Source organism: Aptenodytes forsteri, unplaced genomic scaffold (assembly GCF_000699145.1).
Source record: "Aptenodytes forsteri isolate BGI_AS27 unplaced genomic scaffold, ASM69914v1 Scaffold137, whole genome shotgun sequence".
NCBI classification, from domain to species: Eukaryota; Metazoa; Chordata; class Aves; order Sphenisciformes; family Spheniscidae; genus Aptenodytes; species Aptenodytes forsteri.
In genome coordinates this window covers 6,143,148-6,170,155 of record NW_008796221.1, presented here as the reverse complement: position 1 = coordinate 6,170,155, position 27,008 = coordinate 6,143,148, and the positions used below count along the sequence as shown (strand labels likewise).

The 27,008-nt window shown below is 37.4% G+C and overlaps 1 protein-coding gene across 5 annotated transcripts in view; it reads right to left on the bottom strand.

Annotated features, from left to right (window-relative positions):
• PHTF2 (putative homeodomain transcription factor 2) overlaps positions 1–26,833 on the bottom strand; it is a 70,825-nt gene extending 43,992 nt beyond the window's left edge. For 3 of the 5 annotated variants that reach the window (XM_019474591.1, XM_019474595.1, XM_019474594.1), the window contains exons 1-2: positions 26,755–26,833; positions 12,187–12,263 (exon numbers count right to left, since the gene is read on the bottom strand). In XM_019474591.1, coding sequence (XP_019330136.1) covers positions 12,187–12,231 — 45 coding nt within the window. In that variant the 5' untranslated portion in view covers positions 12,232–12,263; positions 26,755–26,833. Of the gene's footprint in view, positions 1–12,186; positions 12,881–19,321; positions 19,433–26,754 lie in introns of those variants that run through there. The other 2 variants (XM_019474592.1, XM_019474593.1) reach the window with 2 other exon arrangements.
• Positions 26,834–27,008: the final 175 nt, after the last annotated feature.

Below are 27,008 nucleotides of genomic sequence, written 5' to 3'. Positions count from 1 at the left end.
GTCAGATTGCTTTGAACTCTGCACAAATAGTATTTCTAGAAAATATTCAGTAATGATCTCTCTTACTATGTCAACTTTAAAGCCTATCCATCCCAGCAGTTCTACCTAGACATATACATGCATGTACACACCTATGTGTGCACACACTGCTAGATATCCAGAGTTTGATTCATATCACAAACTCTGAGCAGCTAAGTGCAAGATCGCTTTTAGGTCACGAGGGAGAGACAGACACGCTTCCCAAGATTCAGAAACCCTTCACTGACTGTGCAGAGAGCTGATAAAAGCAGCTTAGTCCAGACACCTGACAGAGAGGCAAGAGGAACCCCCACCATTTGAGCAAACCTGCTTAACTTCAATCTTACTGCAAGAGCATGACTTCTCGTTCCAGTTCGCAAACTGCAACAGACATAAAAGGCCCGAGCACGAGTGCATACACCTTAAACCAGAAATCAATGTTCTGATTTGTCTTTTACTATTTCAGTCTTCAGTGTTAAATTAGCAGATGTTATTAAAAAAAAAAAGTTATTCTTGGTTAAAAAGGATCTTTTAACCAAGGATCCAACATAAATGCAAAAAGATATCCAGGGAAGCCAATAGGCAAACACACCTATAAACAAAAAAAATCTAGAGGCATCTTTTGTGCCTCTAAACCTGACCCATCAGGGGAAAAACAAGAAAAAAATAATAAAATTCTAATTTATAGCAGTAAAGTCCAAAGCATATCTAAAATTGAAAGTGAGAACAGTGAATTGAATTACTGAACTTCCCATTCTCAAATTTAAATAATATTTCCCATTCACAAGAGCTAAGTACCCAAACAATTTCTGTAGTTTGCTACCTTAAGACTCTGAAAAAAAAATCTACTGGCTTTTTGGTAATAATAATAAATACTTTGCACCTCTCATTTGGGAAAAAAAAGTAGACTGCGGAAAATAATTAAGGAGTCAGGCACTGTACTAGGCAGAATTAAGCACTTGCTACAATTAAAGTAATTAAACCAAAGGAAGTTTAAGAGCTAACTCCACCTGGATAACAGCCAGCAATTAAAAAGTTAGTATATTGAATAACCACTCCACCCAGACATTTATATCTAATTGTTCTGGCTTTTTCTCTAAATACATTTTAAATGAAATTTCAGGCCTTCCTGTTTTTCCATGAAATTTACTGAGAAGAGCCCCGAGTGAGGTTTTGTGCTGCATAATATTGCGTCCTCCCCTCCTCACTTCCAAAAAAGATTTCTTTCTACAAAGACAGAAAAGGGGATGCAAGTCTGTCTCCCTCTCGATTATGCAAGAAACAAATGCAGAAGGAAGCCTTTGTGCCAATAAAGCTGTAAAGCAAACTCTGTATTCCTAATTCCATTCACAGCTGAAACTGGTGTAGAGTTGAAAGAGTCTCTAAAAGACCGTTCTTCTTTTAGACAAAACACAGACCATTTGTTAAAGGAATTCTGGGAAACAGATCCCAGAAGACATCCGAGGCAAGGAAGTTGCCTGATTTAAAATTTGACTTAGTTGTATTTTCCTACAAACATTTCTTCTCCCTCAAGGCTAGGTAGCAGCTTCTGTCTCCACAAAAAGACAGGAAGTAGGGATTTTGCCATTCACGTTTTTCTTTTAACGTTGCCCCATAAAGCAATTCTTCCAGCAGGAGGTAAATGAGGGAGACAAAAAAACTTTAAGGGAGATGGTCTTTTACAACTATTTTATTAGACTAGTGGATCTGGCCAATCACCTCTGATCAACTTTAATTATTAAAATCTGAGCACAGGGCTATTAAGTAAAGGCATACTGTTGCAAAGTGAAAAGAGTTAAAGGGATAATTACAGACAGCAAGTATCATTACAATCTCTCACAATTTTTTTAATCTACCTAATTTCACCTCTTTGTGTTTTAAGAAAGTTTTAGAAGCACTTTAGGGAGCAGGCGTACGTGCTCAGCACATCAAATTTAGACCTGATACTCAATTTTCCTTCTCTCCGTCTGCATAAGCATCCCTCTATACTTATCTTGCAAGTGTATCAGAAGGAAACACGTGAAAACAAAGGCATCGTTATGAAGTAGCATACTGGCACACTTCATTTCCCACATGAAACAAAAATAGGTAGAACTAATGTTACTGAAACAAGGCAAGTAAAAAGCATGGGCATTAATTTTTTTTCTTCTCTACCTTACATCAGGAAAACACATTTACAGTTTGTGAAACATATCTTGCAGAATTCATTGAAAAGTGTTTTTCATTGACAAGGTAAATTATAACATATAATGATTACCAGAGATGACAGACACCTGTATGAATTAAATTCAAGAATGTAATTCCTGAATGAATTCAAGAATGTAAGTTAATACTAGCAAACCTTCCCAGTTTTAAATTATTGAGAGCAGCAGTCAATTCCATCCTCAAAGAGTTTTGATTTACAAGTATTTGCATCTAATTTATGTTTCATGTTAAATCTAAATATTAAGCTGTCACATGTTTGCATGCAGGCTCTAGCTCTTGGCTATTCATGCAATTCTTTAAAATTGTACATACCTGCAGGACACTGAAAAGAAGTCTAGCATCTAGCAATGCCAAAGAAATTAAGCTCTAAAGGCAAATACAATGAAGGGATAGCTTTCTAGAGATAAGATCATTCATGCTTCCAACCTGAAGAATTTAAATATACACAAAACTTGATCAAAGCAAGCTTTCCCTCAATATGCAGCTGTCCCCAGGGCTCCTCCGCAGGTGTTCAAGCTTCCTGTGCCTGGAACTGTTAGGCCAACATGAAGGCCCAAATCAACTCAAGTACCTGTATACTCCTGAACCCACCAACTCTACCTGGAATCTCATCCATTATAGCTGCAATTTCTGCAGTATCCTTCAAAGAAAATTTAAAGTACAAAATATAAGGGTCCAAAAATTGACCAATTTTTAAGTATATAACGATAAGCAATGCTTTTAAAATCTGTTCAAGGCTTCATGCAAGACTGTTTGTATAATAGCTTGTCACGGATATTTTCAATCCATCAGTCCAGTCTACAACTGGCAAAAGACTTTTTTTTAGCAAACTATACAACACAATATCCCAATTTTAATCTGATTTATCACAGAAATTTATTCTAATTTAATTTATAAAATATCTAATCAAAGAGGATCTGAAATTTGTATTCTATAGCATTTGTTTAGTTATTAAGATTTGGCAGAAAATAAATTAACAAAAAAATCTCCCTTGACCTTTTTTAAATTATTTGTTAACTCGAGTTAGATAACAAGCCTATCTTATTCATTTTTAAATGTAACTTTCATCACCAAGCATCAACACAACCCTGTTGCAGGAAACTTGTCAGTAATATGTTACAGATATAAAAAATTGTGATATAACCTACCTGTAGCAGAACTAGATAAACTAGCAGATGTTATTTTATACACATTTAGTTTAAATCATGCATCCCAGGCTTCCTCAATGCCAAGATTCTATCCAGTCTATCCAAACCAGTTACCTCTAAAATGTTCAGTTCTCAAGATACCGTGCCTCAATAAACACCGAGTAAAGAAGATGAGAGGAATTCTGTTCCTTTATGTATTTGCAGAATTAACAACTATTCTTCAAGCAGCTATTAAAATTTTCAGCATATAAGGGATTATATGCAGACTGAAAACTCTGCCAGTCTTTCACAATGGAAAAGTGGGGGTTTAGCATCCTAAATTAACTAAGCATAATAAACTTTCAAATAGGTTTTCTAGGAAAAAAAAACCCCAACATTTCTTCACAAGTAATTAATTGTCAAAAAATTTATTAACTTGTACGTGACTTGGCATGGGATATTAAGCTATACAATTACACATTTGGCAAAACTAAACTAAACTCACCTGATAAAGCTCGCTCTTTACTGAAAGATTAAATAAATTTGAGATCCTTTTTAAGAGCAGACTCGTCATAACATTTTCTGGTTTTAAGAGATATGTGCACCTCTTGAAATTACCTAAAATAACTGCACTTATTCGTTCCCAATCAAATACCTCAGAAAGCATTTGATCACATTTCTTTATATATCTAAAATTTGTTTGGCACCTGTACAGTTTGGTTTTGTAACATTAAGAGCAATTAGCCTAAGTAAAAAGTTAAGCTATTGAAAACACAGCTAATTTTTACTTCAAATAAAGCCCAGTGCGAAGAGTTTCTGCACTGCGCAATATTTCTTCCCAGTGTCTTTCTCATAACAAGCCATATGTGCATCAAGATTGAATTTGAGCTTTGTGAATGACACTGATATTCACTTTAAGCTAATGTAGTGATGGTATCCACCTGTAGCCCAATACTCGCAAGGCCTTCTGATTCTAATGGAATCGATCAATATTTCAGGAGACATTTATAATTTATGACCAAGCAGACTGGCAAAGATTATAATCCGAAGAATACATAGCATTTCCTGCTGGACCTTAAAACTTTAATGTTTATCAATAATGAAACCTGCATGCTAAGCTTTGCTCTTTAAAACCTCTAAACACTTTTACAAGCAACATCACAATAGTATTACAAATCCAAAAGATACAAGATACAGAGCTTGGTAAATAAAAACCAAAGTTGCTTCCTTGGACTGTCTACCAAGGAAATAAAGAGTTTAACACCTTGTTAAAATATTTAGTGTTAAAATATTAGCTAATATACTTAATTAACTTTTACACTCCAACATTCTTCAAAAAAAGGTATGATTTTATGTATCAATTTTAATATTAAGATACCGATGTATAAATAATTTCTATATATGTAATATTATTCATTTAAAATACCTTTAAAAATGCTTCATATTTAGTTTAAGTATACAGTTTCAGATATTAGACAAATCATTTCTCATTTTCTCAAAACTCAGAACAGGATTATTAAAAGTTATTTTAAACCCCACTTCATTTCTTACATGAACAGATCCCCATTGCAGCAAAGGCAATAATCTAGTAGCTCAGCAGTATAATTCTCTCTGTTGGAGCAGATTTCTACCATTAGGATGATTTTTTTTCAGGATGTTTTTCGTTTTCAATGGTGGTGGGTTTTTTCAATTTTGTTTATGGTGGATATGTGAACCGGACAAGCTGAGCTAAGAGAAACTTAGCTAAGAAACCACAGATAGAAATCACTATATAATAGTTGTACACTGTCTGCTAATAGCAAAGAGTTTAGTAACTTTTAGTCAAATGGAGAAGGACAATGAAGGGATTAAAGCTGTACATCCTAAGGTGCAGAGCTTTGGATTTATGACTGCTGAATTGTTACCTCTGATTACTAAAAGATTCTGGGATTCCCCTCCCATCTCCCTGTTCGGCCCCAGAGGGAGAGCTGAAACCAACTGTTTAGAGTAAAATTAAGCAATTCAAAACTTTAAGAGTTAAGAATAAATAACTGTTTGAATTGCTAACTAATGACCTGCTTAAATTCCGGCAATAACTGCAATAGCACTGGACTTACAGCCATTTCACTGAACAGTAATTTTACCAAAGCTTACTTCAAAGATACCATCCCTTTCAGAGTACAGTAATACATAATTAAACATTTATCAACTATGTATTAATAGTTTTTCTGTATCATTCTTTACAGATTAATTCTTGGTAACATCAGTCAGCCCTACTTATTGCCCTGAGTAACTGTTTACAGATTTTAGCATATCTACTAAAAACACGAAACATCTTTTTTCATCGCACAATTAAAAATAAAGGAAAATTATATACATAAGAATAGTTAGAAACAGTTTGCAGGTTAAACTAAATGAGAGTACAGGAATAACCAACACCTACTCTAAGCCATTTCGTAGTGACATGAACTGGACACTAGGGGTAACTTCAGGTACCATTTCTTTGGCTTAAGTGGACTATTGAGCAAAACCTAAAAAGAAGCACAAACTGAATGAGATTCCATCTCTGTCATTAATCCTAATTAAGCACAATCCCTTCTGATAATATTTACTCATCTTCAAATTTCAAACTAAAGTCATCACAGAATCGCACAGGTTTGAACCTCTGGGAGTCATCAAACCCAACCTCCTGTGCAAAGCAGGTCCAGTTACAGCAGGCTGCTCAAGGACTTATCCAGTAGAGATCCGAACATCTCCAAAGATCAGACATTTCACAGCCTCTCTGGGGTCCTGTCTCAATGCTTAGCAAACCTCACGTTAAACATTTTATCCTTATATCTAATCAGAATTTCCCACATTTCAACTTGTGTTCATTGCCTCTCATGCAATCTCCGTGCACCTCCGAGAAGAGCCTGGCTCCATCCTCTCCACGGCCTCCAAAGCAGTAGTTGTGATAGCAGTGAGCTCTCCCCTTTGCCCCCTCTTCTTAAGACTGAGCAAACCAAGCTCTCTCAGACTCCTTGTACATCACACGCTTCAGCCCCATAACAACCTTGGCGGCCCTCCACTGGGCATGCCAAGGAATGCCAATGCCTTTCTTGTACCGGACAGCCCAAAGCTGGACACAGCACCCTAGATGCTGTCTCACATGAGCTGAACAGAGGGGAATAATCCCTTCCCTTGACCCACTGGCTACACTATTGCTAACACAGCCCAGTTACTCTCCAAGTGTTAAGAATTTAAGACCTCTGCAACACTTTTTTTTTTTTTTAATTTTTTTTACAATTATGTACTTGCACAAAACAAAGCAGCCTCAAGACGTAACTGGGAAAAGAAAACCACTCTGACAGCCTCATTATTCAGTGTAATTCCCTGAAGACCACTGAAAATCCAGCAATTTTACCAGCATTGTAACTAGGATTTTAAAACAGCACTGCCCTTAAGCCCCTGATCATTTCCACTTCCCATGGCACACTTTCCTTTCTCAGGAAGAGAAAAGAAAATGGTAGGTTAGTTTCACAAGGCATAATGAAACAATTCAAGAATCAGAGAATCCCTCTCAAGACAGAGGGATTTCAGGTCCTTGCTCTCTCCCCGCCACTCATCAACTCCTTACAGATTCACAGTCTTAGGTTTAACTGGATTAGACCCCTGACCAAATTCACCAGAGAAGTGCATGAAAGTCTGTGGGAAGGCAAAGCAGGCATGGAAGCCAACAGCGAGGCAAAATGCAAGCCTGCTTTGTTCAGCCACAGCACCAATTTTTGAGTGATCTTTTGCACGAGATTCAGAAACTTGAGTTTTGTCTCACCGAAACAAGGTGCTGAAGGCAATCCCCACTATTTGGTCAGATGGCAACTTGAGTACCAAATCCCAGCACTACATGGAAGGAAACTCTTCTAAACACACTTTTTTTCCCTCAATGCTTTCACAAATAGCCAGCTCCAACACTTTTGACAAGTTTTGGCACTTGAAGGCAGACCTTTTTGAACTGCTGCAGTTTCAGCATCCCAAGTTTTAGGTAATATAGCCATACAGCCCGACCATTTGACAAAAACTGGTTTTGGTGCCAGCATCACCAATGCATCAAGTGAATTCAGGGCCAAGAATGAAATCCCCATTTCAGGGAATGATATAATTTTCATTTTATTTCCTCCTTTATTAACTTGGCAAGTACAGTCTCGGACTAATGAGCTGTAAAATACTGAATATTACAGATCTTAAAGCAATGCAATTAGAACTCTAGTTTCGCCCTTTAAAGCCATGAGAGAGAAAACATTTCATTTGTTTTATTGTGCCCTTTAACAGCCATGCCCAAGGGACACCCGAAACAGCGGAAAGCTGCTTTGGCAGTTAATTGATATGCAGTCAGATGCAGGATTTGGGTTCAATTCATTCAGTTCCATTCTGCCTTCCCCTACAACCATCCCCAAGAGAAGGAACAACATAATTCTCCCCTGCAATATTATCAACAAATTTGTATAAAGTTCCCCATTTTAGCAGCAAGGCTTCTGTGAGGACTGAAAATCAGAAAGTTGTTAAGGTAGATTTATGTACAGTCTCCAAACTGGAAACCAGACCAAAAATTGCACTTCTATTATCTGTAAAGCTTGAAAGTATTATAAGAAATTAATGCAAAAAGCTTAAGTTACAACCAATTTTATTATTTTTAACATCAGTTACTGTTACTGAGGCAATACTTCAAGTATGCATAAAGTATCAGTATCAGAAAGGTACGCCATCAGATACTGAAATCATTTAAAATAATTGTGGGGGTGTCAGATTTTTTCAGAGGAAACATTATGATCGTTTTCTCCATAAAATGCATCAATTACAAATCTGAAGCAAGTTCTGTATACTGGTAAACACACATAATCCTAAGGATATTAACTAACAAAGTGCATCTATGTGAATATTAGCTCGGTAGCTTTCTGGGACCAAAGTAATGAACCATTCCAGAGAGCAATGCAGACACCTCTGCCACACCCTTTTATTGCAAGAACCAGTGCAGCAGAAAGAGTTGAAAACAAGCTAGACAAACCCTGTCTGACACACAAGTATCTCAGCACTGCACTCTCCAGTGCATCCAGGAACACAGCAGAGGTTTAATTTATTTTGCTTTCTACAGAGCCAACCTGTATCTAGCAGGATATATTTGTTCAGATTTCATGCCTTGCAAAAGTATTCGTACCAGCTGGGAAACACTAGCTATCACTGGAAGCAGTAAAGCTGTGTCCATGCAATCTTGTATCTCAGATAACAAGCTGGTATAATATACTATCTGAAATCTTACAATCCAACTTAAAATAACTAAGAAATTATTATTGTATTTTTACAAGACAGTAATCAAGAGCTCCAATGCACTAAAAGCAGAGTAAATCTATTGCAACAACAAAAAACAAGTTTACATAATAAAAGGTCTGACCTTTTAAACGATTAAGCACATTACTAAATCATCCTCGTGTGAGAGGCTCAATTTCAGACAACAGTATGAGTCATATGAGTAAACTTGGTGTTTGGAAAACTTGCCTAAAGTAGGGCTGGAAGAGCTCAATTGCTTAACTCTTTCCATTAAAGAAATATAAAAATGCCTTACTTTTGAGAAACCAGACCTTTGAAACTCAGTAGAGACACATAAAATAAATACATCAAAAAATACATCCAAAAATGCATTAAAATTGAAAACAAAGAAACATAAGGAACAAGTTATCTGTTCAGTATTTCTTATGCAGCCTCCACCTACACAAATATATTGTTCTTCTTTATGTATGACTATAAATATCAGAAGTTCTTCATGTTCTTTTTTAGGGCATTCATACACCAATTGATTAATCTGAAAATACCTCCCCAAAATAACACTTTATTTTCCTCATTTTATCATATAGGCAAGTCGTATCAATTTGATCAATACTGACTGCAATCCTGGTTCTCTCTTGCCCCAGAAACAATGTTTTACTACCAGAATGTGCTAAGTTTTGATCCCTCCCCACTTTCAATTTCAGTTACTGCTGTGAGGAACCTTGCTTTTTAGATCTGCTGATTAAGTGGGACAACTTTGACAACTCTGAAATAAATATTTAACACTGAAAGCAACCACCAGTTCACAGAGTTCAGTATTTTGCCATCATAAGCAATCACATAATAGAAACGTATCAGAAAGGACAAAAAAAAGTGTCTGGTACCCACTAACCACTAGCATAGCGCTTCCTGTTCCCCAATTCGAAATCTTTGGTGCAAACAACAAATCCATAGGGAAAAAATTACTGTGCCATGTAAGAGATTTAAATAAATAACTAAATAAAATCAAGGACATGGGTGAAAGAGCTTAGATGCTTCCAGGAAAGGATCACACACTGCACTACAAAGTTAAAAAAAACCCTTGGGGTTATCAGCCTGATCCAGGAGAACCTTCAATAAATGGAACCTAAGAAATAACAATCTAATTAGCACGAACATTTGCACGAGATGCAACATTTCTGCAATGCAGCCATTTGTCACAAAATAAGACTCCACTTCCTCATACTGAAAGAAGCAAAGCCTGCTCATTTGGCAGACCCCAGTCCATATGTGGATTGCAATTAAATTTTATTCACACCGCGGAAAACACTGACATCTGGTTTATGCAAGATCTTATCCCTCCTGAAGATAGCCCAGTCTTTCATGAAGTAACAGGAGTCACCTCATCACAGCTCCTTGCTGTGCAATTTCTGGCTGAGCAGACCTCTGTAAAAGCCTACAGAGACTTGCAGCAGAAATATTGTTGTTGCTATGAATGAAGTAAATGGAAACGTGTGTGAAATCACTAGAAAAAAAGACAGAACAAGGGTTAAAAGAATGACCTGTATCGATAATGAGTAATCCTGTTAGGAGCAGTGTCCTGGGGAAAAGTAAAACTGAGGAATGGGTTGTTTATATCAAGACCAGAAGGCCTGCCCTCTGTAAGATCACAGCACAGTGACTCATCAGCAGAAGATCCTGCCTTCCTAACATCAGGAGGATGGAAAGTTGGAGCATATCACATATGGCATTCCTTTTCCTGTATGACTGACAGGAACACAGACATGTATTTTTAAAAAAAAACAAAAACCCAAAACCAAAAAACACCACATCAGATAACAAGTATGAACTTCACTTAATATTTATGGAGACTTCAGACTCTTTCTTGCATCAAAGGACCATTTTTACATAAAGCTGAATACCATAAAAAAATCTGTCCAAAGACTAGATCATCATCACCAACGAAAAAACCTCAGAGACGTGATGAGGATCTGATAGCCAGCATGTCTTGCATTGCACAAAAGAGGTCCTGGCCAGACCAAATACGCACACAACTTGGTGCTTTTAAGTATTATCGGTATGACAGTGTGAGTGAATGAAATTTATGAGATAATGAGTGGAAGCAGGTAAAATCAGCATCACTTGCCCCTTCCATAAGATCCTGCACTGAATTTTATTACACTAAATCTTCTACAAGTCATCATCTAAATCTTTAAAAAATGGGATTGGACCTGCAATTAAGAAACGTTTCAAAACCACAGTGTAATTCCACTGATACTTTTACAAAAATACTTTTAGTAAAGCTTGAATAAGAGAAGGGAGAGAGTACACAGTTCAAAAACAAAAAAATCCTCATTAAATTCTGAATTCTTTTCAAATTTTTAATACGTAATTGAATGTTCGGTATAAATTAAGTCAGCAAAATTCATTTTTCTGCTTTTCCAACTGTACTTTAATTCACAGTTGTAAAGATCTCAGCAAAGCATACCAGTATTGTCTTATTTCTAGAAATTAACTGTTGCTTAGCTAGAAGTTAACCAGAATTTCTGTTTTGAAGACTGTTGCCATCATTCTCCTAAGGACAAGATGCATCCTCTCAAAAATGCAGCCCAAGGAAAACAATAACTCACAGAAACTTACTAAATCATGGAGAGTCAAGAAAAAAAAGTAATAATCATCACACCGTATTTATATCTTAGTAAAGAAGCACATCTCAAAATTTAGCACATTTTTCAGCTTCTTAAAAGCAATTTCACTGAATAAGCCAACTGGCATACTAATGTCAAGAGGATATGATGATTTGAAATTGTCAAAATAGTAAGTTAGAAAGAGACATCAACATTTCTATGTGCAAACATTAATCAAAAGATACAGTATCAGGCGATACTGTAACTATGTATCTCAAAATGAGATCTTTTTCCTCTCTCCCCCCAATATTTTTTTTTTCTAATTAACTTCCAAAAAGCCCAAGCCTATGTCTTTTGGGTATGGACTACACAGTTCCTTGTTACTGACAGAAAATACGTTTCAATTCTTACTTTCTATTTAAATGCAAGGATTCATTTATATGCTATAGAAACAACGTTTTCCTGTACATTAATTAACATTCTACTGAGAACGAAAATTTTCTTTCCTTTTTTTCCACAGCACAAGTAGCCAAGGGAGTGAGGAGTCTTCAACATAGACCAAAAGCTATTCCATTTCATTAGATACAGTCACTAAATATTTATTTACTTTTGGAAGAAAAGTTTCAAGCTACTCACTCTCATATAATGCTAACCAATGCACTAGTATTTTATATTTATTATACTTTACACATAAAACTTTTCTTTCCTTTTTTTCCACAGCACAAGTAGCCAAGGGAGTGAGGAGTCTTCAACATAGACCAAAAGCTATTCCATTTCATTAGATACAGTCACTAAATATTTATTTACTTTTGGAAGAAAAGTTTCAAGCTACTCACTCTCATATAATGCTAACCAATGCACTAGTATTTTATATTTATTATACTTTACACATAAAACACAATAAGCCAACTTTTTTTTTTTAAAGCCACCATAAAAACAAATAGAAAGCTTACCTTCTTCTGGTACCAAACTATAGCATCAGTTACTTTGGACGCCATTTATTCCACTGAATTCACACAGTCATTTTAGGCTGTTAACAGAAAGAGACAGAACTTTACTTCCACCTTTCCTACGAAGGCCAACATAGGAAATGTAGAAACACTCCCGTTACCTGCAAAGCGCTGAACAGCTATATTTACTTTACACCTTGCCTCATTACTATTTTAGTAAGAGTTTGGGTTTTCTCCTCTAAGTGAACACAAAACTACAAATCTGCTGCTACAGGACACCAGAAGCCAAGGTTTTGTCCACCCTTCCCAGTAAAACACAGGTGGCACACAGATGATCTGTTATTGTCTCATGAGAACCTCACGAGAGTTATATTACATGCAGCATTTTTTTTTTCTGATAAATTAAGCAACCAAGCAACCAATAGTTACTACCACAGCACAATATTCTCAAGTCCAGGAATAACTGTGTTATAAAATGCAAGAAAATTCCATACAGACTAGTAGATATTTTTGGAGAAAAAAAAAAATCAGTGCTAGAACTCCACTAATTATAAAATTAATACACTCATGAAAACAGTAGACTAAAACTAAGTCAAAAGGAGAAAAACAAGGAAGAGTGGTGTGTTTGTTTTAATGGTAGCAAATAGTAGTAGTATTAATTAATCTTTGATATCACCATTATTAGTTTCATTGTGGAGAAAAAAAAACCCAAACTTTCAGCCTACATAAAACATTCCTACCTTGAAAATTAATTTTAAAAGTTTTCTTTCATGTCATCAGTCAGCCAAAGTTAGTTCAGAAAAAAAAGCAAGAATGAAGGAAATAAACATAAAAAGCCCTCAGATCTAGAATTACTGTCTTTCTAAAAAACTGTATTTATTCTCTCGTACTGGACATTCTATAAAATCAAAGGAAAATTTAGGTGAGAATTACAGAATCCTTACCAGATATTTTATTATAATATGCAAGTTCTTTCAGATATGAATGTATTATCATTAAAACCAAACTCAAATATTTCACAAATAGATTACTTCAGATATTAACAGATCAATAACAGTTAAATTAGTTTAGTACCTACATTTCAAACTGTTAATTAAGGCAGGAAGCAGCCAGTGGAAGAAAAGAAAGAAGGAATTAAAAAAACTGTTAAAATATTTGCCAAAAAATCTGAATACTTGTGTTTAATAATCTTTCATCTCACTGATCCTTTTAAAATTTATGTATGTAAACAAATATGCCATACTCAAGCCCACTTTAAAAAAAAAGTCAATGGGGCACACTATATACCACGTGACCTTTTAACATAAAACTTAAAAGCTTAAGTTTTCAGCTCCACCTGATTTTCAGCATCCTTCCTATGTTTACAAAAAGTTTAAGAATGTTATTTTTATATAACTGCACCAAGTATTTAACAGGCAAGGAAATTCCTATTTTATTCTGTAAAGCTATAAATCCTCACAAATTATGCAAAAGGCTTTGAAAAGGTTAGTATAAGTAATTTCAAAATATTAAACAAGTTTTCCAAACGTACTACCTGAACGATTCCAGGATCAAGCATAATTGGTAGAAAACAACTGGTAAAACACAAGATCTCTTAAAAAAAAAAAAAAAACAAACTTCGCAAACCAACCCCCCCTGCTCAAGCAACTAGTTCAATCTAGAACTAGTTGCCCAGGACCATGTCCAGATGGCTTTTGAATATCTCCAAAGATGGAGACTCCACCACCGCTCTGGGCAACCTGTGCCAGTGCTCAGTCACCCTCACAGTAAAAAGGTGTTTCCTGATGTTCAGAGGGAACCTCCTGTGTTTCAGGTTTTGCCCGTTGCCTCTGGTCCTGTCACTGGGCACCACTGCAAAGAGCCTGGCTCTGTCCTCTCTGCACCCTCCCTTCAGGTATTTACAGACATTGATGAGATCCCCCTGAGCCTTCTCTTCTCCAGGCTGAACAGTCCCAGCTCTCTCAGCCGTCCCTTACAGGAGGGATGCTCCAGTCCCTTCACCACCTCTGTGGCCCTTCGTTGGACTCTCTCCAATATGTCCGTGACACTCTTGTACTGGGGAGCCCAGAACTGGACCCAGCACCCCAGGCGTGGCCTCACCAGTGGCGAGGAGGAGGAGTGGTAGTTTAGCCTCCAAATACCAAATTATGCATCAAGCATTCTTCCAAGATCGATCTCTCTCAGAAAAAAAAAACAGGATTAAGGGGTATATTTCTGATAAAAATATCACATTTATCATAACTTTGTCAATATCAATAGCAATATTGCACCTTATATTTCTTCATTAAAAGGAAACAAGAGTTATTAATCTGTAGGCAGTTTTTATAGTGAAAGATTAAAGGTGATCTTTGTCTTTAAAACAAAGAGAAAGAGAAGACATTTGTTTACAGCATTTGCACAGATAAGAAAGGCAAAGAAAAATACAATGTCCAACAGGTGGGATGGAAACTGACACTGTGCAATAGATTAAAATAAAAGCGTCTTTATGAAATGTCTAAGCATTAGAATAACTCGTGACACTTTATTATACATTGTTCATCGCCAAAAATTTCAGTTTAAAAAAAAAAAAACAGAGACTAGATTACCTGACCATAACAGCTGTTCATACACAAATCACAAATACTCCCTCTACAAAAGCCCTATCAACACTGCCATCTTCCAAGACATTTCTCGGAAAGATGACCCTCCAAAAGACTCAGTTCCGCACTGACACCTGTTTATTCAGTCTTCCCTGACTCGTGTATGGATGTACTCATTTTTTTACACAGTGCATTACTTTAAAGACACTGTATTCAGTAAGTTTGGACATGTATGATATACACTATAGTACAAATCTTCAACAAATAGATTGATTTTGTACCAGCCCCTGAGGATTTCTAAGAAACATAATGCCATACATTTTCATTTTTCACAAAGCTTTTTCAAAAAAGAAAAATCAAATACCCAAAAGGAACTATATTTAAGATTTCTAGCAGTGTAACTCCAATATCCTTTATACAACTTCAGATAAAATTACAATACAATAGAAAGAAATGTCTCAGAGAGTTTAGACAGTCATTAACAAATTTCAGAAATATCAGGACACTGACTTTTGGTGCAACTGAGCAAAGGAACACTGCAATTTTTCCACTGTTGATAATATCATCATGTAAGTCACATCAAGTCAGTTAAAGCTGGCAGCCATGACTGTCAACATCTGTAATTGTTTCTGACCTATTTGCTTCTGATAATAGTAGCAGTTTTTCTAAGAGCAACTATCAGTTATTAAGAATTCATTGACACAATAAATATAAAAATATTTCTATCACATAAAGCATGGAGCCCAACAGAGACTTTGATATAACTTGGCATATTGCATAGACTGGTTACCCTTCCTTCTCACCCATACAAAGCTTAAAATAGGATTTGCTTTCTTGTTTGAAAGCCTGTTTAAGTAAACTTAAATTTGAAATCATTTGCTACACTGTACTATAGACTCAAAGCTACATAAAACCCCTAGCCATACATAGCCTCCACACATAATGTGACCCACATCGCAGAGTCACAGCGAAAGCAGTTCCACTGCTCACGGAGGTGCCGATGTAGGAATGATGCCATACAGATTTTGATCACACTTGCACCCCTCGCCTTCCCCTCCTTTGTGAACTCGTCTTGGAGGATCTTTAACTCCCTCTCATTTCTCTTAAACCAACATCCACTCTCACATACAATATACCCTGCTTCCTACCACCACAATTACAGGATGAGAAAAATGTTAGAGAAACTCATTATTGGCAGTAAAGAACTAACTGTTGAACCTGCACAGAAACCTTTCCCTCAACAGCTACATTAACTTGATATCTCTCTCTCCACAGTCAATGGTTTTTCAGGAAACCAACGCTAACTGATGAATCCAAGACTTCCAACTGTGTCAAATACAGCTAAAATTGGACACGCCATTTTAAAGGCAGCAACCTTTTTTTGCAGTAGTCCTCCAATTCACTCAAAATCCCTTTGCCTCAAGAAACAATTACATCACAAAACTATAAACCAAGTATAATGAAGTAGTTTTACTATTAATTTATTTCATTTCTATCAACAAACCTGTTGTTTAGATTACGCATGGTTTTTGTATGGGTAATCTAAATAGATGGCTCTGACTCTGCACCTGCCCACAGCTCACCGAACACCTAGACAGGAGACTAAGTATTGCAACAATTTCAGAACTCTGCATATTCATTACAAGTTAATACATTATTCAGCTGACAATTTGTATTGGTATTGATCCTGAAGTCAGACTGTACAAGCTGGGCTCTAAGGCACATTAGTACCAAATGGATAAAGTGAACAAATCAAAACAGCTGATACACATCCACAAGCACAACAGAGCACTGTCTATTCTTCCGCCTTGTTCTCCTCCCATCCTCTCCAGATCTAGCCATTTGTATCATGTTCTGTGTCAAATACCTGCATCTGGGACAGGGACCAGCTTTTGCACTCAGTTGTACAATGTCCTGTGCAGAGTAACTACAGCAAGATTAACTTAATCTTAACTAGTTGGAAACAAGAGGAACACAAAAAAATATTCCCAACTTCAGAGATTAGACAGAACATCCAAATATAAAAGCTTGATCACAACATCTCTGTGACATTCAACAGAGCCGTTCATTACATTTCCATCAAACTCACAGTTAATGCCACGAATAACAAGCAACATGTTTTGATCAAAACTTCATTACTTCCCTAAAACTAAAAATAGATGACTACCTGGTTTTGGTGATCCCTATTCAAAAGTGGGGTTTCTTAGCTATTTCTTTTCCATTTCAGAGCATGATCATATTCCATTTTAAGTAAGTACACACTACACCTTGCAATCAAATGAGCAGTTTTTCAAAAGCCACAGAAATCTATATTTAGATGTCTTCAGGTAGTTAAATGCTCATTCAAGCAGTGCAGTGCTTATGTGTAAGACAGGATTAGATATTACACTACAGATTTAAATAAATTCGAAGTAAGTATATTTAAATTTTACTCATATATTCACAGGGTTTTGGTGACCCAAGTCAGACATAAATGCATACATTTCTAAATGACAGTGTACAGAAAATAAAATATATTCTGAACTCTGACAGAGTTCAGAATAAAACTGTGCTTCTCATAGTGGCAAAGAATGACAATTTTTGGAAGAATATACAAGTCTAAGCAGTGTCAACTAGCAAAAGGACATAATTAAAAATACAACACAAGCAAGGAAGCATAGGCAAATAGTTGCTTTCCTTACCTGTAAACACTGTGAATCACTAAGTATTCGAAGGAACCTGTTTCCTTTATAACAATCCTAACCTGAATGGTCAGGATACCATCCAGCTGTTGAGTCAAGACTTGAATGTCCTTCTCAACTCATCATGATCATGGAATGATGAAGTTGGCATGTTCACTAGACATCATCAGGAGTAAAATTGCAGAGCTGTGGCATTTGTCTCAAATGCTTTTTTAAGAAGCCACTGATTTTTTATTACCTTCAGAAGAACTTCTCTTAGCAGCAAATTAAAGGCAGTTTTTAAAAAGTTACTGCATAAAGCCATGAGAATACTAGAACTTGGTTTCAACTGCTTTCCACAATAGAACTGTTTTACCATTATGTTAGATCCTCCATATTACAGTTCACAATCACAGGCATAATTTCACTAAGATTTCCTGGTATGAAGAGTAAGAAGAGACAATGAATCAGAACAGTAAAGCCTATGGCCTAAACCACTAATTTTGTAGCAACATCTGGATCACACAAACTCACTTAACAGCAAAATATTATACCTGCTGCTGCACATCTAGAAAATAACTTTAATGAGGAAAAAACCCTCACTTTCCAGGTTCAACATCAAAATAGAAGTTAACATTATCATCAAATTGTTGACATTGTTTGATATTTTAGGTTAATTTTAAATGAGACCAGTAAACAGCTTAGTCATATTAGGCATCCGCTGTTGACTGAAAAGCTGCTTCTGCCATGACGAAACAAACCAACACGGGTATCAACAATGTGATGCAGATACACCACTAAAACTCAGCAGGAGTCATCCTTCCTACACTCAAACCCATGGGAGTTCTGCCACTGCCACCAAGAACAGGATTAAACCCTTGAAGCAGTGTTTCAAAAGACACATTCTTTTCACGTGCATTAACAAATAAACCATTAAACCCACATTTCCTTTTATAAAAGGAACATCAAATACTAGATAGTGCACTCAGTGTTCTGTTTAAGTACTTTATCTATACATCGCTATTCTCAAAACAGCATTTCAGAATTGCAAATTGTGTACAAGCAAATGAGAAACTTGTCACTCCCAGGTTCACACCTTCCAGTGGAAGTTTTATCACATTCCTTTCAGCTAGTCTTAAGAAAATCCAAAGCAGCCAAAGGGAAGGAAAAAAATAAAATTAAATTAAAAAATCAGACACTGCTAACCTAAGGACCACAGCCAGCAGCCAGCATGAAAAGTACTCTTGCTGCCATGCCAGCCAAGGCCCCCCCAAGTTGTTGCATTGCAATCCAAGGTTATGATAGTTTGTAAATAAAAAGGAATTAACATCCTTGCTTTCCCAAAGGAACAGCATGATAGTTTGTAAATAAAAAGGAATTAACATCGTTGCTTTCCCCAGAGAACACCAGCAACTATGCTAAATTTGGATAACAGCATTCCTAAGACGCTGCTCATGAAAGAGAGTGAATTTTCCAATGTTGTTCTTCACTCTATCTCAAAAAAAAACCAAAATACCCAAAAAACAATCACCCCCAAACAACTGGTGAAAAAACCATTAAACCTCCCTAGATACCTGTTTGGGGAGTTTTGTTGTTCATTTGAGGAGTTTATCAGGCCAAAAACAGCAACAATAAAATATGAATCAGACCCTATGCTGGCTGCTGTGTATCAAGCCCTGTTCTTTATGAACACAGACCTACCAAACGTGATATATCATGACACATACAGACATTTGGCAGCATGTCCATACTTGCCTGTGCCTCCAGTAAGGTGTCAGTTACTGAAAAACAGATATTTCCTCAGGCCTCTCTATTTTGCCCATAAGCTGCGGTATCTGACCCCATTTCTGCCACTGCATATTTATTCTTCCTTATAAGCTCACGCCCTTTATCACTTACCATCCCAAGCAGGAAGCTGTCACAGTTGCAGCTGCAGCACAGAGCATGCAGTGAGAATCAGTTTTCAAATTCTGATGGGAAGTAGGCTTGACTCAACCATCTTCACTTCCACAGTAAAAACATCAGTATCTGAAGGACAAACTAGCAAGGAAGTACTACAGAAAATAACTGTCTCCCAAGGAATACTTGTTTTGCCAGTGAATTACACAACTGTCTGAAATAGTAGCAAAATATTAAGTATCAGGATTTCTGAGATTTATTTCAGGATCTGGGAAAAGAACATTGTGTGCAGTTGTTGCAACTGCTGTAGCCATTTCTGGAATCTATGCCCTCAGCCTTAAGGTCTGTGCAAATTTCCTAATTTTGTTACATAACTGGTTTCTGTTCATGGCTCCATTTGAAGTGACATGACACAATTTCATAGTTACCTTACTTGTAAAAACAGGGGGGTAAGGACTGTGTACTGAGAAGTCCAGGATTCCACACCTCTCGTAATTTACTCCGGAGCCTGCTGCAGTGTTTATTAATTAGCAAAAAGCTCCTAATATTTAAACATATTCTACTGTTTAATGAAGTGGAAAAAATTCAAGCCCTTAAAAGGGACTATAATGAAGTTAATTTTGCCTCTTCTATAAGAGATGTTAAGTCACAAAATTCCTATTAATCCAAATGCAGTAATTGCTGCCAGCGTGCTAGATCTACAAGCCAAAACACTTCTGAAAATGCTGCATCTTTAAAAAAAAAAACAAAACAAAACACAGTATATGGTGAATCTCAAGTTCTGCTCTTTTTAATTCCTGTTTTTTGTACTGAATACTACACACATACATACATATCCCATTAAACATATTTACAATCTTATAATGAGAAATCCCTGAAATATTGCGTGTATACATCTGTTCTTAGAACTGTAACAACTTTATTAAGGAATAGACTATGTTTTTCATTTATATACACATTCTTCTTAACAAACACTTGGGAAAAAAAAGACGCAAAATATAGTGGTCACCTTGAAACAAAATGCTATGCTCCTTTTCTCCTCCTTGTGATTCTAAACACAACAGTAATTTCCTGCAGCAATAAATCTTGCTCACTGAAAATACTGACTTGGTGTTTAGGAAGACGTGTTTATCTGTCACCAGGCAAGGCACAGCAGAGTTGTGGCTTCTCAATGAGTACAGTCAGGAAGTTGAAAACCACTCCTAAATGACCAAGTTTGCATCATGTTCTACAAATAGTTATCCAGCAAGTTTTTGAAGCAGCCGAGGCACGAAGTGGCTGAGCTGACAGAAAAAGCTGCAGTCTCTTCTAACAGCCACTGTTCTGAAGGAACATAGCAGCAAATGCTGAGCCTGTATTTTTTAAAAAGTCTCTGGAGTGATCCAAGCAAGGAATTGCAGGGTAACAAGCCTTACATGTGTATCTGGCAAGCTCCTCAAAACACTGATTAAAAATAGAACACCATTATACCTGAAAGACTATCTGATAGGTTCTAATCAGCAGTTTCTGCAAAGGAAGATCATGTCTTAGTCTATCGGTATTTCTGAACGTGTCAAACTAACTGATAAACAAGAGAAAGTGATAAAACATATGTGGACTTTCAAAGAGCCTTTGGAAGGATGTCAAAGACTTCTAAATAGACTTGCTGTTTGTGAAAAGCAAACATTGCCACAGATCAAAAACCAGCCAGAAAACTGAACACATTTTGAGGTCAACATTCTTCATTGCAATAGGCTAATTGGATAATAACAATTAATAGCAGCATCCAGACTGAATAAAACGGCCTATTTATTGCCTGCTCAGGTGCCTAGAAGCTCCTTGGATCGCACACGGCTGGTCTGCTACCTCTTCCACTCAGTGTCAGTCCAAAGCAAAGTGCACATAAATCCTAGGGAGCTCATCTGGGAACCATTCTCCTTCACATAGAAGTGTCCTAATCCCAAAACTAAACTCAGACTCAATCTTCCTAGTCTTCTTTCATTATGTTCCTGTAGCTTCCACATACCTGAACACCCTGTAGTGTCAGAGGTAGACATTCAGGATCTCATTCAGCATACACATGCCCTGGTGGCTAGCTCTTTCCGGAGGTTTGACGTTAAAGCCACTCAGGATGAGTGTGCACCCAGTGCAACTTCCAGCTTTCTAACTACGCTAACCATTAGACTTTCATGAGAAAGATGAACACAGACACTCATCACGCCACTGCTTCATCAGGCACTGACAGCTAATGTTAGCTTACAAATAAATAGAGGTGCCCCACATTCCTACTCATTCCCGGAGCTCTTAAGAGGGAACTTTCAGCAGAAGAAATCACTCACTGAAGACACGTAAGGTCCACACAGAGCTGATGGAGACGGTCAGGGTGGCCTAGCAAGGCTTCCCAACTGTTTTAACCACTCTAAACCAGTATTACCACAGTCCACCCTCCTCCTCAGTCACCACCTTCCATCCCTCTTTTTACCAGCACTGGAGCCCATTGCACAGGAGACAACTTCAAGGATCTGACTACCATTACTAAAGTAAATGAGCAGTTTTCGCCTGAATTAGCTCCACAGATCTATGGACCACAGAATAAGATGAGCACTAATGCCATTGCCAGTAGTGAGGCAGCTCTGACAGAAGCCAACTTGAACACTCTGGATCTCCACCTGCAAGCCTTCAGAAGTACCATTAACAGTTAATTGGGACTAATTAAGGCTGTTTCCCCCCTCCTCCTCCCCCTATTTAGAGCAGTAGCCTAGAGTTTTTATGAAGTACTGCCTAAGTTAAGTCCTTAAATGGTGTGAACTGAGCCCTGCCCTATTATGCCAAACCTCAAGCTTCTGTAAGTCCAGCACTGCTCACTGTATTTATTTTTTATGCATCAGAGAAGAAAAGAAAACCTGCAGTAGTAACATTTCCAGATGACAATTAATCTTACATTAGCAAAGCTTAAGAAGATGGATCAACTTTAACAATGAATAGGCAACATAAACAGAATTTAGTATCAATAATGCAAATGATATCTAGGGGCAGGGGCAGGGAGTGAACTACGTACACCACACAAAGCTTTAAAATCAGGTATCTCAAATCCAGAAAGGAAACTTGGCAGCTCACGGAGCTCTTCCATTCAATATCCTATAGTCAGAAGAGCACAGAGACACCTGAATAAAAGAGGAATGACATGGAAAACACTGCAGTACAGCTCTGTTGATCAGTTGTGCAATCTGACCTGAAATGCATGTATTTTATTTGAAGAAGAGTATTAAAATACTGGGGGAGGAAGAGGGGTTCCGAGAAAGGCTATGAATTATCAACCACTTGAAAGACTCTCCTGTTGAGACAGGCAAGTATGAACAGAAAAATAAGGAATTATAAATTAAATGAGACTAAGAAATATACAGAAAATACAGACAAGAAAACAACAGCTTCCAATAATACAGGGAACTTCATTCATTGACCGAGCTTGATAGCAAAGCCAAACTTTTAACAGAGAAATATTATATTACAACACATAATTAGACTGTTAAAACTCAGTGCCACAGGAAGTCACTGAAGCCAAGATTTTACTCAGATTCAAAAAGAAAGCAGCTATTTAAACACACAATAATAGGAAAAAAATAAACACACAGCTGAGGGAATCTCAAGCTTCATGACCCAGGATGCAAGAAAATGTCCAAAGAGATCACCAGGCTGTATTTGGCCATACAAACTCTCCACCTAACCTGACCCCACAATGGCCAGTAGCAAATACCAAGGAAAGCGTATGAGCACTGTGGCAAGCATAGAACAAACTGTCCCTTAGGACAGCTGAGCACGAGGAGTGTTTAGCTGCCAGGCTGGCATCTGCCAACCACCTAACCCCCAAAAGCATCTGGCGCTGGCCAACTTCCAAAATGCAAGGCTTGCATGACTTCATATTTGATGCTATATTGCTTTAAGTTCTTCTCCCACTTTGCAACTGTATTTTGTTTTTTACAAACAAGAACCACAAATATATTTGCAAACAGGAGTTGAATCCAATGCTTAGACTCATTCCAGGAAGCCATCTAATCTCTCTGGAGTATGTCTACCAAGACCACCTCAAATGAACAGAGAATTAAATACTGAACACTACATGTCTCACTTAAAGAGTATTCCCAGAAGTGAATTTGGGAAAAATTCCCTTTACACATTTAAATTAAGAAACAAGAGAATAGCTCTATGAACTCTCTGATATCCTCCCCTCAACTAAAAAAAAAAAAAAAACCAAAAAACAAAACCAAACCACAAACATAAGCTATATTTCCAAATTTCTTGACAACATAATGGGTATCTCTCTATATATGTATACGTTTGCTCTAACTTTGAAGCTGGCTCTGCTTTGAAATGGGGTTGGACCAGATGGATGACTTCCAGCGACCCCTTTCAACCTAAATTATTCTATGATTACACATAGAGCATACCCAAACATTACACAGTAACACGTTATAGCCCTCATTACTATTAACTCTTTTTTCTCCTATAGGCAATTTATTAAGCTCTTTGTAATTCTCCTTACAAATTTGAATACAATTTCTTCAAGTAGTTAACCGTTTCCTCTGTACCCAGCAAGAAGGACCTTGCAACAGCACAGTAAACTCAAGGGAGAAAACATGGTATTTAAAGCTTTCAAAGTCTTTTATTTTTCACGCCACTACATATCTTAGCATAAGTAGTGGTCAACTGTCCTTGAACAGTCAGAAGGAGCAGTACCTCTGACAGAGGTATCCCAAAAGAGTTTTGTTTTGTTTCCTTCATAAAACAAAAAAAAATTACAGAAAAAACAGGCCTACCTTGTTCCGTGGGCAGAAGCAATTAACTCTGTCTGTTTTTACCAGTGTACCATGGCTCCCTCTTGTCCTTCTCCACCTCACCCAACACTTTTTTCCTGCCCCCCACCCGTATTACCAACTGCCCCAACTATTTGGCTGGGCCAGTAGCAGTACGCATCACGATGGCTCAGAACTTAACACGTAGACTGGCCAGCAGTTGCTCTCTTTCTGAAGAAAGAAGGGACTCAATTATAACTGCCTTTCTTCGGGTGGGATTATTAATTTGGGTCACCACCTGTCAAAAGTTTTATAAAAATTTGTCACTTTGTAGGTACTTAATGTCTTTCAGTTGCCATTAAATTTGGTTTTGTCATCTGACTGACTAAAGAAGTTACTCAAACAGGAGAAGACGGACAAAGAAAGTAATTGTACAAACTTTGTGTCCTTGTAAGCCTTGCTAAAAATTCACATAAACTGTTTGGTGATGAATCCGTAGAGCATGTGGATGCTTTATTCTATATTCTTTATTCTTTTCATTCTTTATGAAAAGAACTTCCTCTCAGACAAAAAAAAAAAAAAAGTCCTGTGACTGTCATCACTCTCACTCACAGTGGTCCTGAGAAAAGGAAAAAAAATGATGTTTTTATTTCTTTAACAAAATTTCTACTATAAACAAATAGAAGATACGGTATTTAGAAAAAGCCTGGGAAGGCAGTATATGTAACTTTGGAGAACTGGGAAAGAAATAATGTCCACTGCTTTCCAGTGACCCCTGCCAGCTGTGACAGGAACAGCATTGTTCAACTCCAAGAGCCGCTCCACCCTTCGCTGCCTGGTTAACTACCTCAAACGAAGTTGACTGGAAGCCTTTTTAACACACCTATGCCTCCCTTCTAATACAACATCAATACTCTGTTTCCTATTTCAAAGCCCACAGGATTTTGAGTTCTCCCAGAATTCACACCAATATTAGGCAGCTATGGATGCAGCTAGGACCAACTTTTTGAGACAAGCTGAGCTAACTCTGCTTTGGGAGAAATCCAGTACTACCGGAATACTTGAAATGCTCCGTGGAGTTCCCAACAATTACTGACAATTTATTTGTATGTCACATTCCACACAACACAAGAGGAAAAAATTCTACTACAAGCATTGAATTAAACTAACTGGGTTTCCAAATTCTTTTTCAGATGACTCAGGCTCGTGTTTTATCCTTTATGATATTTATAGCCAGAATAAAAACATACATTGGCAGCAAAACATAGCAACAGAAAATTCAACTGCACAAACATTCCACTTCAAACAGGGAACGGGATCTTAAGCACACCAGTTCCAAGTATTGCTCTCAACCTCCACCTTCAGAAATGAAAATTGTTTGCAAATACTGTAAAGTAGAGCTTGGGGGGGCGGGGGGGGGCGGAGTCAAAACTGACAGAAGTATGATGTGCGTACATACATCAGTTCATAAACACCTTACAGGAACAAAAATAAGACTTCTGAGAAAAGGATTATCCTTTCCAGGGAGTCACATATAAAGAGGCAAATCAAAGATGATAACCAAAAGCTTCAGAGCTACAGAAATAGCCAAATACATACAGCTATTTATAACTCGGGGATTTATTCACAAAACACTTTCAGCCTCTAACCCCAGGAAAACAAAAACATCTCATGCCAAGTGCTAATGTATATAACAGAAATATATCCTTCTGCCACTTAGCGACCGCTCTAAGTGCAGCTAAAGATACTAGGATTCACTTACTAGGATTAACAGGTTATTTCAAGTGATGCACTTCTCCCTGATAAAACAGATACCACCATCTGTTTAACAGCATCAACAGGAAGATATAAGCGGGCAAATTACTGATGACACACTGCATTTAGTCTCATTCCTATCACAGAACTCGTGTGTCAAAATTGTAAAACCAGCTGTATTTTCTGTAGGAATGTTTCATCACAAAGAATTTTGGAACATTAATTAAAGTACTTTCAGCAAGTCAGGTTTTCCAATTAATTACTTTTTCCAGTTAATTATATGACAGATGGATAAGACACTGGCAAATTTGGAACAAAATGCAAGACTCAGCAGCATTACTTTTCAAGTGACCAATAAGATGTAAAAGCAGTAAAAGACAAAACACCAAGCACAGAGCTTGAGGATATAGACCAAAACTGTCACCGAATATGATATACACCCAAGTCACATGTACTCAGGGAGTATGTATGAAAAACAAAAGTAAAAGAAGCAAACACCTGGATAGTTCTACTACTGCGTAATCATTTTCCCCCACTGCTCTCTCCTTTGTTTCTCCTAGAAAAGACAGCAAATAAAACACCAGGGAAATGAGTATGACAAAAGAAATTTTAACTCACGGGAAGCAGCCTAACATTTAGATTCCCAAATTAAAACCCAAGAACAACACATAAGCTATAGACAGGCTGTCATTGGATTAGGGTGGAAAGGGGAAAAAAACGGGATAAGGAATAAGAAAGCAAGCACCGAAAGAAGAGGAAGGTGTGTAAAATACAAGAATACAGAAGGAGGCGAGGTCAGAGATGAACGTGAAGATGCCGAAATTTAGGACCTCTAAAGGAAAGGAGAAAAAAAGTCCCATCACCTGACACTGGCATTAAAGCAGCTCAAAATGCATTAAAGCAACTTACCAAGGAAAAGGTGTATAATAGCAGAAGTCAGACTTAGCAAGTAGGAATAACAGAAACGGCCAAAGCGCCCAGCGGCGCGAGCCCCGAACGCGTAACTGAACGTCTACCGCCCACAATAAACTTAGCCATCGGAGGCCAACAAGCCCGGTTACCGAAGGCTCATCAGGACGGCGCGGCCCCCTCCAACGGCTGGAGCAGACCGCACCTGATGCGGTTACACGGCGTGGCGGGAAGGGCCCGCTCGGCAGCCGCCC